Source organism: Bidens hawaiensis, unplaced genomic scaffold (genome assembly GCF_021521415.1).
Source record: "Bidens hawaiensis isolate Kalapana, Puna unplaced genomic scaffold, B.hawaiensis_p1.1 tig00007049_1, whole genome shotgun sequence".
In the NCBI taxonomy this organism is placed as follows: domain Eukaryota; kingdom Viridiplantae; phylum Streptophyta; class Magnoliopsida; order Asterales; family Asteraceae; genus Bidens; species Bidens hawaiensis.
In genome coordinates this window covers 751,952-765,289 of record NW_027491485.1, presented here as the reverse complement: position 1 = coordinate 765,289, position 13,338 = coordinate 751,952, and the positions used below count along the sequence as shown (strand labels likewise).

At 33.6% G+C, this 13,338-nt stretch overlaps 2 protein-coding genes and 1 non-coding gene across 3 annotated transcripts in view; 2 read left to right on the top strand and 1 right to left on the bottom strand.

The window, feature by feature from the left end:
* The window catches only part of LOC143634426 (uncharacterized), a 248,188-nt gene that overhangs the window by 80,562 nt on the left and 154,288 nt on the right, over positions 1 to 13,338 (top strand). The window lies entirely within an intron of this gene.
* On the top strand, positions 3,244 to 3,315 carry TRNAD-GUC (transfer RNA aspartic acid (anticodon GUC)). The gene has a single exon. It is a non-coding gene; the product is annotated as a tRNA-Asp (tRNA).
* LOC143634420 (uncharacterized) lies at positions 4,272 to 7,677 on the bottom strand. The gene is made up of 8 exons (XM_077102507.1): positions 7,529 to 7,677; positions 6,095 to 6,175; positions 5,916 to 6,004; positions 5,751 to 5,825; positions 5,517 to 5,611; positions 5,040 to 5,429; positions 4,901 to 4,963; positions 4,272 to 4,821 (listed from the first exon to the last, which is right to left on the bottom strand). Exons 1-8 carry the CDS (start codon positions 7,649 to 7,651, stop codon positions 4,733 to 4,735), a joined length of 1,005 nt encoding a protein of 334 aa, XP_076958622.1. The 5' UTR covers positions 7,652 to 7,677; the 3' UTR covers positions 4,272 to 4,732.

The following is a 13,338-nucleotide window of genomic DNA, read 5'->3' as shown; positions in this document are numbered from 1 at the left end:
ATGTAACAAAATGTTTTTTTCATTTCATATTAATGGAAAATGACAAAGACATATTAACCTTAAAGTCATGATCAAACAAAAGTGATTATTCTGAGTTAGTAGAATAATAGAATATTTAAAGTTGCATGAAGGTAGTGATTCCTATTTATAATAGTTGGAAGTACTGGATAAGAAATGTTTAAATTTTGAATACTAATCCCCTGTCATTTGTTAATATTATTAGAGTTGTTGGAATATTTAATTAATCAATATATATATTTTAAAAACTTATAGGAAAAAAAAGCAAAGATTTCGGATTTGTTGGAAGCATGGTAGATAACTTTTAACCGGATTAACTATTTTTTATAAATTAATGTGAAAATATATGTTCTGAAGCATTTTTGTCTAAATTATAAAAGAAAATATTGAAAACTAAATATTGATTTCTTATTGCTAAAACTCTTTATACTATAAAAAAATCATATAAATAAATGACTTATACTTCATATAGTAAATCGGTATACATATAGATTATAAATATATAATTCAACTTCAATAATTTAATGCTAAACACCAAGATATATAATAGGTAGTCTCTATGTTTGCAATACCTATACAAAGCGTTTGGAGAAAATTAAGAAAATACACATTTTCCCGAGTTTAAATGCATATGAGAAGATTTTAAATCCAAATTTGAAACCAATCTTAAATAAAAAATTATGCACTGTTGCTCGAATCCCAGTTTAAAAAACAATTTGTAGTTTACCATACAAATCCAAATTCTTCGACAATAATGCATCTTTATTTGCTTTAATTTGCAATTACCTGTGACTTTAAAATTATATTCTAACAAAACGTCAATTTTAATATTTTCTTATTTCACCATTAATGTTAATGAATGAATCGATTAGGATTTACATATAATAAAAACAAACTTAAATTCATATATTGACATGACTTAAAAGATATGGAACATATATTAAAATAAGTGAAAAAAATATGAGGAAGACTATGAGGATGACAAGTGGCAAAAATAGGTAGTCTTTTATTATAATAGATTTTGTATATTAGAAAACTAAAATTAAAAAATTTTAAATTTTGTTTTGTATATATTTTATCTAAATTACATGTCTTTTATCTTTTTTTTTAAATGCCAATAATATTAAAAAACAAAAGGCCATTACAAGAAGCAAAGGCCAAAGACATACAAGGAATGTAATAAAAGACAAACAATTATAATGGGAAATTAACAAAATCAAACTTGCACCACTTCTTCCATTCAAGGGTGACACTTTTGCTTCTATACTTCACCCATAAATAGGAAGTCGATTTTATGTCGTTCACCACTTTAGATACCAAAAATGGGACATTATCAAAAATGAGATCATTCCTAGATTTCCAAATCATCCAACATGTAACCGCCAAGATGGATTGCACTGCCAGGCACTCCGCTTTGTTTAGTTTTTGCTTTCTCGGGAATTTAAGCAACTCCTTTACTGAATCCAAATTAGTCAAGTTCGATAGCTTGACCCAATTATATATGATCGACCATACCCATTTAGACGCCCTACAGTGAACAAAGAGATGCTCGGATGATTCCGCAACTAATCCACAAAAGCTACAATTCCGATCTCCGAAAACAACGCCCCTATGTGACAGTGTCGTTTTCGTTGCAATGCAATCCATTAATAGTTTCCAAATAAAACAATTTTTTATCTTTTATAAAAAGAAAATTATATTTCAATAATTCAAGCTATCAATTGTTGACCACGGGAAAATGAAAGATTAATGTGGGCTCGGTGGTACGTGGGTTATGTGAAGAAGAAGAAGAAGAAGAAGAGTGTGAGCATCTCCTAGTCTTGTGTCATTTTGCCACTTTGATTTGGCAATTCATAAGCAATTGGTGTTAAGTCCTTTGCCAATCCTTGCTTTCTCAATGTGGGACCTTCTTACAGTGCACGAGTCTAGCAACCTTGGACATTGAAAGAAAAATGTTTTTCACGGGATTGTCCTCTCACGGCTTGTTGGTGTATTTGGAAATCAATAAATGAAGTTATCTTCGAAAACAAATTAGAAAGCTTGAGTAAAACATTGGACGGCATGAATCTTTGGGTTACCTTTGGATCAAGAGCCACTCTCTTTTAATTAGTATTTCATGGCATGATTGTGTTAAGTTTTTGTTGTAATTTTCGGTTCTTCTTTGTTGTTTGTTTTTGTTCCTAGCGTCTCGACAGCGGTTTAATGAAACTTGTCGTTTCAAAAAAGAAAAACCGGTGACCACTATAAATCCCTACTAGCAATTTGACTATTGACAATCTTAATTTTCAGTTTTGTTACCAATAACAAATCGTTAACTTTGTTAAAGAAAGGTGAACACATCACGTGAGCAAGGAAATATATCACTTCAATACCCTAACTTGACATACATAAATTACACCACTTAGAGCATTGTTGACGGAATCAATCTTAAAGGCCTATGGTCTCTGGGAAACAATTGACATCGGGGAGAGAGAGAGAGAGAGAGATGAAAAGAAAGTACCCACGACAAAAGCAATGATCTTACAAATATTACCACAAGACGTGTTAATTAATGCAAAATTGCACTATACTCAACCGCAAAGGAAGTTTAGGACTCGATTGAAGTTCAATAAAAACCCGTCTACAAGCGAATTTGAGACTCTAAAAAAGAACGATTATGAAACTTTGACAAGCTAGTTATGTAGCATAAGATCCAAGATCAAAAGTCTTGGTACTTTCTTGAAAGATAAGACGGTAGTAAAAAAAATTACTTACTACGGTTCCAAAGAAGTTCCTTTCGATTGTAGCAACTATCGAACAATAATCTGAAATATATAAAATGTCATTTGAAGAAGCAGTAAGAAGAGTAATAACATTTGAACAACTCAATAGTAAAGACGATATAGATAACAATGATCATAACAAATTCCTAATGGCAAGTTCTAATAATCATTCTGCAAGTTGGCATTTTGGAAAATGGAAATGGAATAGTTAACCATGTTTCCAATCTTACTAAACAGATCTGCAAATTTTTTAAAGTAATATTGATAGTCAGATTAATAGTTATTTTCATAAGTACCATTTGAAACAATTCTTACTTGCTTCTTTGAATATGATAAATTATACTTAATAATAACTTCAAAATCAGAACTAATTTCAATCCAGTAATTTAAACCAAAAAAACTAGCACACAAATATTTATTGCAACTTAATTGTTATTTTGTTTGCAATCAAATATATAAGCAAGTTGTTGTAGTATAGTGGTAAGTATTCCCGCCTGTCACGCGGGTGACCCGGGTTCGATCCCCCGCAACGGCGTTTATTTTTTTACTCACTTGAATGTCATTATCATTAAACCAACTTCAGTTTGAAACTAACCAAAACAGTTGATCTTAACAAAACATTAAGCATCAGAGATGTAAAGCATCATCTACTTTCTATCATTCTATGTTATTATATGTATGATGTATCCAACCAATATACTTGATCAAGCTCTCACATATCATATATTCATATTTGATGTACGAGGCTATGATCGAGCTCTTTGTAGCTTGGTTCGGTTCACTGTTTAGTAGACTGTAGTAAGTGACATGTAAACTATCTGATTGCTTTTGGCATATTATTACTTGAACTTCCAAGTAATTTCATTGTGTTAATTTCACTGTAATTTGACAATCGCTTGACTATTTAATCTATTTCGGCACCCACCCTCACCTTTCTTCTTCGAACACCAACATTGTAAGTCTAAAAAAATGTTATTATCATATTCAGCATTGATTTTAAAAAGCATCTTGATTTTTGAAAACTATATCACCTCTAAATCTTCTATTAGAAAAAATTGTATACTTATCAGAAACATGTGTCAAGTTATGTTGGTTGGGGATTTGATATCCGAAGGTGACGTCAGATCATCAGTTATCACCTAGCCGGCTAGCCCTTTCAAAAGCCAAAATTATAAATTAGCTGGACGTGTTAAAACATTTTGATTAGCTTATAAAATTGGAGTATATTCCTATTTTCAAATACTATGTCTGGCAATATCATGGTGTTTTGAATAATGTGTTCTTTTTATGATACAGGATATCCAAGTCTCATGCTGAAGAAAATTGTGAATTTAGAAGTAAATTAATAGTGTACGTGTTAGCAAAAGCTGTTAAAAAACTAAAAATTAAAAAATATGCTTACTATAAGGCTTTGTTTCATTCAAACGTCATCGACTAAATTTTGATCGATACACTCCAACATCCATAGGTGATGTATGTATGTTGGAGTGCCAATATGATATTATCCAAGTGTTAGCCTTAAAATACTATCTAGTAACAATTTTAAATCAGCTCAATCCGCTTAGCCAACTTAATTGGTACCTCAAAGACTGATCGGCCAACAAACCAAATCTTTCAAGATAAAAAAGAAACAAGATCAAAGAGACAGAAAAAAAAAAAAGAAAGAAAGAAACGTTATATGACCATATACAAGAAAAGGCATAGTCCAGAATATACCAAAATAAACTGCACCTAATATAATAAACTTGCTTCTTTTGCTATACCAATAGCATATATAATAATATCAGCTCACCCAAAAACCAAAATAGGGAAAAAAAGACATTAGGAGTTAAGTTCTAAATCACTACTTACTGGATGAAATAATAGCCCCAATCCTTCTTAACTTCTTTAAACAAACTCCCAACATTAAGGCAAGCATGCATATTATATATAGCAGCAATATAGCAACACCCCTACTCTGCCCCGCCCATCCTTCCCCTACCACCTCTTCCATTCAACCCGCCACCCCTACTGCCACCACCACCTCTCATGTACCCACCTCCTGTTTGTCATTAACACATATAAACCCCATTAGAAAACAGAAAAATATTGAAGGGTAAAATAACAAAGAAACCACTAACCACGATAGCCTGCATTTCCGCCACGACCTCCGCCTCGACCGCGGTTTGAATAGCCATTGTTATCTATTGAAAACAGAATAATAGTGAAAACAGAAATGATAGTGTTAATGTTGATGCAAAAGATAAAAGCCTAACATACCTTGATAGTTTCGGTATTCACCACCTCCTTGGTAGTTGTTACCGTACTCACCACCACCTCCATGGTAGTTACCATACCCCCTGCCGCCTCGGTAGTTACCATTCCCATTCCCATACCCTCTGCCGCCGACAAGGTAGTTACCATTCCCATACCCTCTGCCAAAACCTTGGTGGCTACCATTCCCATATCCTCTGCTGCCACCTTGGTAGTTGTTGCCATTCCCATACCCTCTGCTGCCACCTTGGTAGTTGTTACCGCCATATCCATTGTCTCCTTGGTAGTTCCTGTACCCATCCCCGCCTTGATAGCCACCAAACCTGTTGTTCCAGCCTCGACCTCTTACCCCACCACCACCTTGACCACGGCCCCTATAGTTACCGCCATATGGCTCTACACATGCAAATAATACTATTTTTATCACCAAAATAAAATTTAAAAAAAGTAAAATTCACCCATTTGGACAAGTGAAAAACTCACCTTCATTGTATAACTGCTGCTTGTGTCTTGGTTGTTGTCTCTGATTACTGTTATACTGCGGTTTTGATCTCTCCACATAAACTGGAGCTTGGTACCTGAGCCATGAAAAATGCATATTTGTAAAAGAAAATATTAATTAAAGAAAAGGAAGAGAACCAAGAAGGCTAATAATCTTTGTAATATTTGCTTAACTGTTTTAAAAGTAATCAATTATAAGTTAAGCTGTAAACTGACCCTGGTGAATTCGTGTTTAGCTCCTTTGTGGACAAGGTAATGGAAATCATGGACACCTGGCGTGTCATCTCCACTCTGCATTTTATTTGACAAAATGTAAAACATCTAACAGGTATTTTAGCCCATATTATTAATTTTGTGTAGAGTAACAATTTTGAAGCTTACGGTAAAAGACCCTCTTCAATCGGCTCCCATATATCAGTTATGCTTACGGAACTGATGGCAGTATCTTGATGCAATCGAGGAATGTTTCTCTGTTTGAAATTAAAGCATCTTATTAGTTATGCACATGAAAAACTAAAAACAGAGCAACGAAATGTACACAAGTTGTTTGAGTAGTGAACCTTAAGGAATTCAGCAATTGCTACTGTCTTGCTTATAGCTTGTCCCATTGCTTTCAAGACAATTTCTTTCCCACGTCTCTCCTACAGTAACAATCTGAGTTAGACTCTTCACATAAACAATATGACAATGACTTAAATAAGCAGGTGCATAAGCAAGGATGTACCAACTGCTTATAACACATTAGTATCAACCGGCCAAGTCAATACATAGCTGAATTAATGCATAGCTGAACAGTACTCTATAATTGGCTACTGAAATTTCATCTTCATCAAGACAATTTAACTTTTCAAAACCAAATATTGCTAATCATATTGCTCAACTATGCAAACAAAAATTATTAACAACATGCAGTTGGATACAACACACTACAAGGCCAAGATTATTTACTCGCACATGATTGTCAATGAAGCAAACTTAAGACTTAAAACAAAAAGATTCAACGATATGATAGACCAAGCTCAACTGATGCAACTACTGTACTAATGCTTGTTATAAATAACTTCATATGTGAAAAAAGAATGGTGATTAGAATAACAACGCTGTCGCATATTTCAACAAAGTAGGTTTACAATACAAATAGTATTTCTAGCTATATTGGCTATAAAAGATAACAAGCTATAAATTAGTGAGAGACAAATAATCAAAACAGTACACACAAAGATAACTTCAATTATAAACAAGCCCAAATTACAGATTTAAGGCCCAAGCCATCTTGCAGGCCTCAATCACTCCACCCATTGTTTTATAAACCAACAGATGTTTTTACGATATCAACATAATTTCTTAAGTCAAGACATTAAGATACAGCCTAGAGAAGAAACACAAAATGCAAACAGGAAGATGAATAAATCACAAAACATACAACTACAGAGCCACAAATGAAGATATACACATTAACATGTAGGTGACAAATTTAAGATGTACAGTTAACATGCAACTTTTACCTACCACAACTATATTAAACCCTAAAAAGCCTAATTGAGTTGAAAATGAAACAAAAAACACATCAAACATTTCTGTATTCTTCGCATTACACTCTTAACCAAACAAAACCTACAAAACAAAAACAAACGATGCTCGTATCCATCGAAAACGAGTAAAATCAATCTTCATAAAGCTATGCACCAATATATTATAATCATAAGATCCAGATCCTCAATATAATAACAACAATAACAATTAACAAATCAAAACGTAACAATTACTGTTATACACTTAATACACATACTAAAACCCTACATTACCTAATACACCACAAAAACGCACAATATCAAACGATCCGCGTCGTAATACTGTACCATCACCTAACCTAATAACCTAATCGCACCATAACGCAACGAGAACTACAACTAAACAGCGAATCTAATAACCGTAACGAAAACACGTAATAATATCGATTCGTAAAGTAAACGGAACAATGAGGGTGAATATACCTGAATACGAGTGGTAACGTAGCTGAGGTAGTTACGAACCAAGCCTTGAGAGGTGATTCTGATCTCATTTTCGTTGATCGGAATGTTAGGTTTCTTCTGATCGACCTTCGTGTACCGGTCCATGGCGTAACAAACCCTAAGAGAGAGATTAAAAGTGTGAGAGAGATGAAGAAAAGAAGTTAAAACTAAAACCCAGTGGGAATTTGCGTAACGAGTAATCGGGTCGGTTAGTTTTTTATGCCCCGTTTTACGGGGCTGACCCGAATTTTAGTTCTTTGGGTATGACCCACGCGCGTGCTCAGGCGAGGGGATCGTACGTGGAGTTTTTATTGGTTGTTTGACGAGACCACAACTTTTCGTATTTTCCGTATATTATAATTGCCTAATTGGACTATTGAAACGTTTTTTTAACACAATGGATACTTTCACACCACCATGGATCTTTATATACCATTTTTTGTCTTATACGGCTCGTATAGGGCTATACGGTCGTATAGGACTTGAATCATGTCAGAGGTTGTCTGTCATCGTTTATTGTGCCTCGTATAGGCCTATACGGTCGTATAGACACTTTTTTTAAAAAAATGATGACCATATATACAATATATGTGATTTATACGGGTCGTATTTGGCTTGTTTATAGACACTTTTTTTTAAATGATGACCATATATACAATATATGTGATTTATACGGGTCGTATTTGGTTCATTTATCTTAGCGATTAAGGCAGTCTGAATGTTTCTGCAAATGTTTTCTATAAGGTCGTATAGCCCTATACGACCGTATAGCTTTTATGGTTTTGTCTGAATGCAATACGAGACATTTAATGCCTATACTGTCGTATGGGCTGCAAAAAGCTGTTTTTTGTCCCATTGTCAGGCATGTGTACCATATACGAGCCGTATAGACATGTGGGGGTGGTGTGGAAGGATCACATCCCTTTTTTAATGCTATAGCTATTTTATTTTTTTATTTCTGTAACGGCTAATTTGGATATTGATGGATCACTGGCTTGTTTATTATCTTCATATCTTGAGTACTAGAGATCACTCTTGGGTCATACGTAGTGGGCGAATTCCGGCGATTTGGTGTGCGAACACCGCCCCCTGTGCGAATTGTGGGGTGAATGTGTGGGGGGGTGAGGACTGCTTGTCCCCTTGCTTCACTTTGGTTATATTAATATTATATTAGTATGTATGTGGGTTATATATATACATATATATATATTATATTGGGCTACAACATCATTACACCCCAAAACAGAAACTCACACTTTGTTGATTGTGCGCCACATGGCGCAAAACGCCACATTTTGTAGCCCCTGCACTACATATAGCCTTAGGATGAAACTTATCATAGGTGAGGAACAGGGCCGACCCTGAGGATTTAAATATCTCGGCCGAGCCGAAATAAAAAAGCTCGCATAGCTTAAAAGAGCTATGGGTAAAAAAAATTTGCATCAAATGTATTTAAAATGCTAGATCCGTATCTAAAGTGGCAGAACTTTAACATTTTAATTGAGGGGCTGAAAATATTAAAAAAATCAAACAAAGAACATAAATCCAAAAAAAATCCAACTCTTACATGGTTAATAATACAAAGAACGAAAAGCTTTTTTACGCCAAAAAAAACATGGTTAATTTGGTTTGGGCTATGAAAGAATGTATAATTAATTTGGGATGTTCACTTTTAAAATTTTTGAGAGCATAACTGATCAACTAAATACACATAATATTACTGAAACTAAATACGCTATAGTCTACGTCAATGACAGAACTAAAACATTTTAACTAGAGGGTCACAAATTGATTTTTTTGCATCCACATGTCAACATCAAGGCTATATGATCAAGTATTGCCTCCTTACTTTCTCTGGTTTATTAGATAAATAATCATTAATCGGCTTACGCAAAATAAGAACACCAACAATTTTTATTTTTTTTAAAGTTCAACCTTTCTAGTCCTTTTTATATATTGATTTCATAGGTATTATTAAAAGATAGGATCGAACCTTTCTATTGTTTAATATTTTTCTTACAAACATATTCTTGTAGAGAAATATTTCAAAAAATGTAAATATGTTTTGTTAATTATATAATAGAGTAAATCATATAAATTTATAGCCTTAATAAACTGATGTAGAAAATAAAATAATTAGATAGAATTGGATGAAAAAAGTCAACAGTCATATTAAATCATTTAGTATTAAATAAACTAAAAGTTTTGAACCTTTAGTAATAAAAACAAACTAAAAAATGACTGTTGGCAAGTGAGTTGTGTCAGAGAACATGTTTCATTTAATGATAAAATATTAATTTTCTCGCCAAGCAGTCATCTTCTTCTTTCTTGTCTTTGCAACTAATTTTATTTAATGATAAAATATTAATTTTCTCGCCAAGCAGTCATCTTCTTCTTTCTTGTCTTTGCAACTAATTTTAGCAAACTTCTAACCATTGTAAAATATAAAGAAACTAAAGCATATAAAATTTTTTAGGCCCCTAAAATTACGTGCCCCGGCCGGTTGTCCGGCTCGCCCTACCCTAGAGCTGGCCCTGGTGAGGAAACCCTCTTACCAAACTTGAAACCCTTTATTTTCCCTTTATTTTCTTTTTGTCACAACTTAAACTTGAACTCAAGCTATTTCTTTTAATATGCATTTAAAGAAAAATGTTGTTATTGTGGTTAAATTTGTTTACATAATAATATTCATGTTATACACTTCATTGATATTTAGTTACATAAGTAGTGAAAAAAAAACTAATTTTGTGAACAATGAATATTTCATAATTGATATGGATTTCACTTAACATGTAACACTAGCATTAGTAATATTTCACAAGAACCCTTTGAACCCTATCAATTTTGGGGAAGCGTTCTTATGTTTCAGCAAACCCTAACCCAGTGGTAGTGATTAGGGTTTATTCAAATACTTTTTTATTGTATATATAATTTGCTTTGGAAACCATTGATAATTCTATTCCACCCATCTATGTATTATTAAAAAGTTTTATAAAATTTTAATTGTTGTGTAGTTATAAGTTTAGGCTTGTGATGCTATGTTATTGGGTTTTTTTCACTTGAAGCACATGCAATCTTCAAGTGTCTTCTATAACTTGTTGAAACATGATCAGTTGTGAGGGATCGGGTTTTTTTAGTGAAATTGGTGGCTTTAGAGAGATTAATGAAAAATTAATATATGATTTAGTTATATGGTTATCATAGAGTGTTGTTAATGTGTGTGGATGATTGTAGTGTTTGACATGATATTTTCATTCTTGCTTTTGAGATTAGGTTGTAGTTGTTATGAGCATTTCTGATTTTAGCCTTTTGGTTTACTTGTGTGTAGGCCCTAACTATTTCATAGGTAGATGTGATTAAAAAAGATTCGCACAATGTAGAAAATAAGCAAGTTTAGCATAACTAGGAACTATGGTTTGACTTTTAAAGTCCAAAGGATACATTGTGCTACACTTCGACATTATAGGTCAAACAACATATTTCATGCCAAATCGACATGCAGTTTAGTAAACGGGTCAAATTACACACGAACTCGGCCTATTGAATTAATGATGGTTTTTTCACACCATCATACACATGAACCAGACATGCAAACTTGCTCAAATACGACCTTTAAATAACAAATTACACACGAACTCGGCCTATTAAATTAATGATGGCCCGTCTGCAAGACATGGGTTGGCTATTTTGTGTGTATTTCTGTTTAATTATTAAATGTACAATTTGTTGGTCTCTTATTTGTTTGGATTTTAGAATCAGGAATAATTATTTTTTTGTGTTACGAGAAGTGTTAAAATAAATTATTATTATGAGGTGTCTTTATAACCTATCATCATGTTTTAATATCTAGATTGGAATATTCGAAGCTTCATACAAACTAATTGATTGCTCTTAAGAATTGCTAGATGAATAAGAAATTCCACAAATAAAGGCTCTCCAATCCATCTTTGTAAGGCCCCGTTACCGGTGCCTCACTTTGGACGTTGGATTTACTCAAAAACACAGTTCTAAATGACACAGTTAATTAAAACTTTGCGCGGAATTTAAAACTTCAACCATAAAACATTACATAACTTTCAAATCTTATCTTATCAAACATTCATAGTCATTCTAAAACAAAACACTGTCTTTAAAATATCATAACATTTCCTTGAGATGCCACTATCTTCAATTCCATGCCATGTGTCCTCATCAAGCGAGCTGTCTCATCCTACTCACCTGCGTGCATACTAAAAGTCAGCTACGTTGAGTGAGTTCTAGTTAATCAAGTAACATACAATACATCCATACACATTCTTATATACGCACCCGAATGTACATAAACATACATAGTTCTTTACCTTTCTTCGTACGTTCATACTATCATACTTTCCTTCTTTCCTTTTTATACATACACATATACATATACCTCGTCTTAAAACATTCGCATATATTATTAGGGTCTGTTCCCTACATTCGCAGATATTATTAGGGCTTGTTCCCTACATTCGCGGATATTATTAGGGTCTGTTCCCTACATTCGCGGATATTATTATGGTCTGTTCCCTATATTCGAGGATATCATTAGGGTCCGTTCCCTTTCTAACCATACCTTCCATACCTTTCCATACATTCATAATATAACTTTCATACGTACATACATCATTTATATATCATATATATATATATATCGTATCTTTAAACTATCCCTTGAATCCTTGATGGTACATGCAATATCCGAAGATCGTTCATGCATCAGCAAACATTCATTCATACATAAATCATATCATACACTTACCACTTAAGGTAAGTGTATTAACTAATCACATCGAGTATGCATACAGCCCAAAAAACATAACAATGAAGTGGGGCCAGAAACTCACCTGAATGCGGTTACGTTCAGAGTTAATGGTAATCCCTTTCTTTAGTTGTGCATGGCTAATTGTATAATATTTACATGTATCAGTTAACTATCACTATTCATATCTTATTTCTAGTTTAATTATAACCCTCGACGGACGGGGGTCAGGGGGCAGCGCCCCTGGCAGCGGGTTTCTAGGGGCAGCCCCTAGCGGGGTCCAAGGGGCAGAGCCCCTGGCTGGGGTTAAGCTGACCTGGATTTTAAATTAGGATTTTAAATGTCTTAACACATTTTCCATTAGGATTTTAAGTAATCATCTAATTCACTAACTCGTTTGCTATAACGAATTAAGCCTGATTCGTTAACTGATTCGTTATCTTTCATGATCTGATTCGTTATTCTGGTTCGTTATCTTAACATTTCGAATGGTGAGTAACGAATCACCTAATTCGTTATCTTAACATGGTCTGGTTCATTATCCTAGTTCGTTAGCCTAATTCGTTGACGTGACCTGATTCGTTTTCTTAATATAACGAATGGATAGATATCGAATTAAAGGTTCATTCATTATCAAGTCGCACGAATGAGTCCCATTCGTTATGTCCACGTAACGAATTACCGGTGATTCGTTTATCATAGCGAATGAGCATCTGTTCTTATCCAACTTTGACTAAAGGTGTCAAAGTCAAAATTGATAAGAACATACGCAGTCAACCTTCATCAGATCTGCAATTGGACCTCAAATTTTAACGAAATAACACGAATTTGGTATCATTGAACTCGGATTAGCAACGCCTACAAACCCTAACCACCCAAACATCCAAACATTTGCGTTTAATGGGGTATTTGGTTCACGTTTATATACGGTTCTTTAGACTAACGATTAACCTATCAAATTGTAATGGATTGCACTGTGGATTAGTTTTTTTGATTTGTTTTCATCACATTCATA

Excerpts from the sequence above, each read along its gene's own strand:
- LOC143634420 (XM_077102507.1), bottom strand. The coding sequence starts at position 7,651 with ATGGACCGGTACACGAAGGTCGATCAGAAGAAACCTAACATTCCGATC. Across the intron at positions 6,176-7,528 it reads ACGTTACCACTCGTATTCAG|GAGAGACGTGGGAAAGAAAT; the intron begins GTATATTCACCC and ends TTGTTACTGTAG. Across the intron at positions 4,822-4,900 it reads CGGAAATGCAGGCTATCGTG|GAGGTGGGTACATGAGAGGT; the intron begins GTTAGTGGTTTC and ends AATGACAAACAG.